Below are 5,261 nucleotides of genomic sequence, written 5' to 3' on the forward strand. Positions count from 1 at the left end.
CTCTCCCTCTCTCAGCGTGCAGCTCTTGGTATCCACGTGACTCGGATCACCCTGGAGACTTTCCTGGCTTGGAAGAAGAGGAAAAGGCAGGAGAAGGTTGGAACATATTTTTACTAAAATCTGCATTATGTATTTTTTTATATTTCCCTCAAAGAAAACAAACTCTTCTTAACCTTTACTTACTTTTTTCGGGGTTAAATTTGAGCCATTTTTACATTTGAGAACTGTAAAAAATACCTGATACTTTTCCTAATGTAATAATAATAATAATAACTTTATTTATATAGCCCCTTTCATACAAATGCTTTACATGTAGAGCAATAAAACAAAGACAAACACATAGAGCAAGTTAAAATAAACAACATGGGTTAAAAATAAAGTCAAATTAAATAAACAACAACAACATTGAAACAGGTAAAAAAAAAAAGATATATATACAAAAATTGAAATATAATGCATCTTTTTTGTATATGCTTGTGCAACGAATACACATTTTTTTAATATGCAAATGTCTAAATATGACCTTCATTTATTCTATTTATTCTTTATTATTCTTTATATTGTATAAAATGTGCTCCTGGACCACATATAGTGATTATGAATGTCTTTTTTTTCCCATCATTAGATTAACAGAATAAACTCTCTAACAGCTTCATTAAGGATTAATTAAACATTTATTAATAACTGATGGGGGCATTTATGAATCTAAATTGGTGTTAGAGACTAAATTATGAGTCTTAATATGATGAATATGTAAAGGAGTTAAGGTTTTATCTGTTACTAAATTAAACGGTAATAAAGTATTAACTGGTTGCTGTTGATTTTAACAGGTGGATAAAGCGAGAGAGGAGATGGAGAAGAAGAAGGCCGACTTTAAGGCTGGAAAATCGCTAGTGGTAAGTCTGGCTTGTGTGTGTGTGTGTGTGTGTCTCTGTGTGTCTGTGTGTGTGTCTCTGTGTGTGTCTGTCTGTCTCTGTGTGTGTGTCTCTGTGTGTGTGTCTGTGTGTCTTTCTGTGTGTGGTTCTTTCTGTGTGTGTCTCTGTGTGTGTGTGTGTGTGTGTGTCTCTGTGTCTGTGTCTTTCTGTCTGTGTGTGTGTGTGTGTGTGTCTGTGTCTTTTCTGTGTGTGGTTCTTTCTGTGTGTGTCTCTGTGTGTGTGTGTGTGTCTCTGTGTCTGTGTCTTTCTGTCTGTGTGTGTGTCTGTCTGTGTCTTTCTGTCTGTGTGTGTGTGTGTCTGTGTGTCTCTCTGTGTGTGTCTGTCTGTCTCTGTGTGTGTGTGTGTCTCTGTGTGTGTGTGTCTGTGTGTCTCTGTGTGTGTGTCTCTCTGTGTGTGTGTGTCTGTGTGTCTCTGTGTGTCTTTCTGTGTGTGTTTGTGTGTCTTTCTGTGTGTGGTTCTTTCTGTGTGTGTCTCTGTGTGTGTGTGTCTGTCTGTGTGTGTCTCTCTGTGTGTGTCTCTGTGTCTGTGTCTTTCTGTCTGTGTGTGTGTGTGTCTCTGTGTGTGTCTTTTTCTGTCTGTCTGTGTGTGTCTGTGTGTGTATATGTGTGTCTGTCTGTCTTTGTGTCTTTCTGTGTGTGTCTGTCTGTGTGTCTCTGTGTCTGTTTCTGTCTGTCTTTCTGTGTGTCTCTGTGTGTGTGTGTGTCTGTGTGTGTGTCTCTGTGTGTGTGTGTCTCTGTGTGTGTGTGTGTGTGTTTATTGAACCGAAAGTTGTCAGAAAAACAGTGTGTATAGATTTCCGTGATCTCTCCCTCTGAGCTCACAGTTTGTCTCGTGTTACCAACAGTGAAGCTGAAGCTGATCGTTTCCATCTCCAATAAAACATTATTTACATGATTTAATAATTAAATCACTTCTAATCTGCAGGTGAGCGGCCGCGAGGTGTTTGAGTTCCGTCCAGAGCTCGTTGACGACGACGACGAAGAGGCCGACGACACTGGATACACCAACCAAGATGATGATGAGAGTATGAGGAAGAGGTAATCATGAAATTTCTTCTTCTTTTTTTATTATTTAGTGTATTTGTGGCAGATTCTCACTGAATTAGTTGGACAGTGTTAAAAGGAGGAGACGCCTCTTCTCTCCTCTTCTACAGTCGATGGTTGTTTAGTTTGACTGTGTCTGACTTCCTGTTGATTTCTGCTGTGAAATGTCCCCAAAACAATACTTATGCACCACTGTGGTTGGTGTTTAATGTAGATTGCATTGCTGATATACAGTTTCTGCAATAAAGACACAATATAAGTTAGATGCATCAACTATTTTGGTCGTCAATTAATTGGTTTGAGTCATTTTTAAGCAAGAAAACAGCTATTTTTAGAGTTTTTAAGAAACAGTGATTAACTTTTTCCACCATTTTTCTTTTAAATTTTATTTTATTTTAAATGTATTTATATCAGAGACGATGTACAAAATACATTCATCTCAAAGAAGAGAAAAGCTGCTTTTTACCAGATTTAGCTACCAGCTAGTTTCCAACCCTAAACCCTCGGCAGGTAAAGGAAACAATAAGACACGGAGTAAAGATCTAATGTTCATTTAATATAGAAAATAAGAGACAAATCCATGTTTACTTCTCTAAATCATGATGTGTGTACCTTTTCAGATTGACACTACAGATATCCAGGACATAGACTTATCCCGTTTCGTTCCACAAGAGGTCGACAACACAGGTATTACCGTAGCGTCCACGGACCGCTTCACTGCCAAGAATAAGAAGCAGCACACGGAAGAAGACAACGGTAAGAAAAACTCTCAGATTTAAAAAAAAAAAGTGATTTCTGCCTTGTTAGATTTCTCAGTGTCAGCGTCTAATACATGATGTTCAAATCATTACTAAAGATGATGTTTAACCCTGTAAAGTCTGAACCAGAAAATTTGAATTCTTTGAAATTAGAGTTTATTGGACCTTCTGACAAGTAATTAAAAAAATAATGTGTGAGTTTTGTATCATATTTGATTTGATAGCATAGCTTTTTTAAATACAAACATATTGAATACAACATTTTTATTAAGGTCCTGCATTAAAAAAGCTCACATCACCACCTTCAACCTTCACCTTCTTTTTTTAATGCATGATAATAATAAATAATGCATGAAAAGTGACAGATTTACAGATGAATTACCTTCTTTATACCTGCTGTATATAATCTGAAACACACATTTTAAACAGGAATTTACCATAAAATAAACTATTTACTCATTTACTACATTTATCAGGTTTTTATAGGAAAGAAAATATGATCACACTGATGATTTAGAGATCTTTAAAACTCATGTATCACATATGATGCAGCTGGCATTACAGGGTTAAAAAAGGCTAAATGAGTTCTTCTGATATTCAAATAACTACATAATAAAATATGACCCAAAAAAACCTCTGTCACATCTAATCATCTCTTCCTGTCTGTATCTTCTTCTCTCCTCCTCTTCGTCGTCGTCGTGTCTGCAGAGGAACAGCTGAACGGAGCGTGCGGTTGGCGGCGCCGAGGCCAACGGACTGTCGGGTGCCGAGGGAGGCGGAGAAGACGAAGGAGAGGAAGAAGAAGACGAGGACGAAGATGTGCCGGTGGACGAAAAACCTGTTCACGGGAGAAGATCTAGAGGAACTCGACGAGGAGCTCAACACAATGGCGCTGGAAGACTGAGAAGGAAGTGGAGGAGGAAGTGGAGGAGGAAGTGGAGGAGGAAGGAGGGAGCTGGAGATGGACTAAAGTGACTTAAGGTGGACTGATGGATGCATGGAGCTAAACAACAAAGAGACCCGATGTTTGAATGATTTTAAAAAGATTTCAGAGACTCCAGTAATAAAAGCCTGACTATATCACGACATCACTTCCTGTCTCTGCCCCCTCTGTTTTCTGTATCACCCCCCCCCCCCCCCTTACGCCTCCCCAAAATCACTCTCTCTCTCTCTCTCTCACAGCCCACAGAGTCTTCAGGGTATTTTGTTTTTTCCCCCCCTCTTATCGGGTGTCCACAGGGCCAAATTAGGGATCATCAGGGCCAACTCCACATGAATGTTGCTCAGAAATATTAAAAAAAAGAGAGACTTTAGCTGCTGTCGTGCACTTTTTTCTTCTTCTTTTTTTTTGGGGGGGGTCGCTCCACAAGCTCACTCGTCTTCTTTTCCATTGGAATAAATTTTTACTTTTTTGAATAAAATTAGGCTTCAAATTGCTTTTTCTACCCGAATCAAAGTTAAAATATTGTAATATAATGATTTGCAGAGTGAGATGTTACAACAGAAAAGGGCTTAGAAATGACGGCATTGTACTTTTAAAATTAATAAAGAAGATTATACTGTGGAAGGAGGAGAAAGGCTTCAATAAATCTTACAGATTATTGATTATTGGGAGCTTTTTACACAGCGGGGGAAATGAACAGGAGTGATTCTGTTGTAAGAAATTCAGTCTTGTTCAAAGCTTCACATGTTTAAACCAAAAAAAGAAAAAAAATTAAAAATCAAATTGTTTTAATGGCCTTCACACTTCAGTTTATCATGTCCATTCAGCTGAAGTTTAAAACCCACATTATATTTTTGTGTGTTTAATGGGAAGAAGAAGAAAAAAAGTTAGCTTCTGAAATGTTGTGGCCCTTTTTTTCTGAGACCCAGATTAGCGCTCTTATTGTGAAAAACTCCAACAGGAAGAAGGAAACCCCACATTAATCCCATTTGCCAGCCCAGTATTGTAAATAATATTCTCATGAGATGCCTCCCAGGGGAAAAATAAAATATTACTGTGCATCCATTGTGTGTCTCTTCTTTGGATGATGTTAAAAATCCTGGATTATATATATTTTATATTTTATATTTATAAATGTACTAATTATTGCAAAGCTGCTGCAGTTTTTAAGAGTTGTTCTTCATGGTTTAGTCAGTGAGCAGCTGATCCCAACATTTCTAATTGGACCATTTATTAATGTGCATTATGCCCAAAATTCATCTTCTACCCCAGGGGTGTCAAACATAAGGCCCGGGGGCCAGAACCAGCCCGCCAAAGGGTCCAATCTGGCCTACTTTATAAATTTGCAGTAAAGTAATTCCAATTTTTCTGCTGCTTCAGAGGGTTTTTTTTTCACCCTGACCATGAATATAATTATCTAAAAAATAAAAACAATGAACACATATTGAACATGTTGTCAATCAGCAGCTTCTGTGCAAAAATAATCTGTAATCTGGAGGTGTAATAATGTTGAAATTGCTCTAATTTTCACAGTAAATACATGGTTATCGTAAAGTTATAATATATATATTATTTAGAGGAT

At 37.5% G+C, this 5,261-nt stretch overlaps 1 protein-coding gene across 1 annotated transcript in view; it reads left to right on the forward strand.

The window, feature by feature from the left end:
* Nucleotides 1–4,744, forward strand: part of zc3h15 (zinc finger CCCH-type containing 15) — a gene marked incomplete in the record, with an annotated part of 10,409 nt that extends 5,665 nt beyond the window's left edge. The window contains 8 exon segments of the mRNA XM_062430478.1: nt 16–96; nt 831–896; nt 1,860–1,961; nt 1,964–1,972; nt 2,599–2,734; nt 3,445–3,467; nt 3,469–3,570; nt 3,572–4,744. Coding sequence (XP_062286462.1) covers nt 16–96; nt 831–896; nt 1,860–1,961; nt 1,964–1,972; nt 2,599–2,734; nt 3,445–3,467; nt 3,469–3,570; nt 3,572–3,640 — 588 coding nt within the window.
* Between the last annotated feature and the right edge of the window lie 517 nt (nt 4,745–5,261).

Source organism: Scomber scombrus, chromosome 12 (assembly GCF_963691925.1).
Source record: "Scomber scombrus chromosome 12, fScoSco1.1, whole genome shotgun sequence".
Classification (NCBI taxonomy): domain Eukaryota; kingdom Metazoa; phylum Chordata; class Actinopteri; order Scombriformes; family Scombridae; genus Scomber; species Scomber scombrus.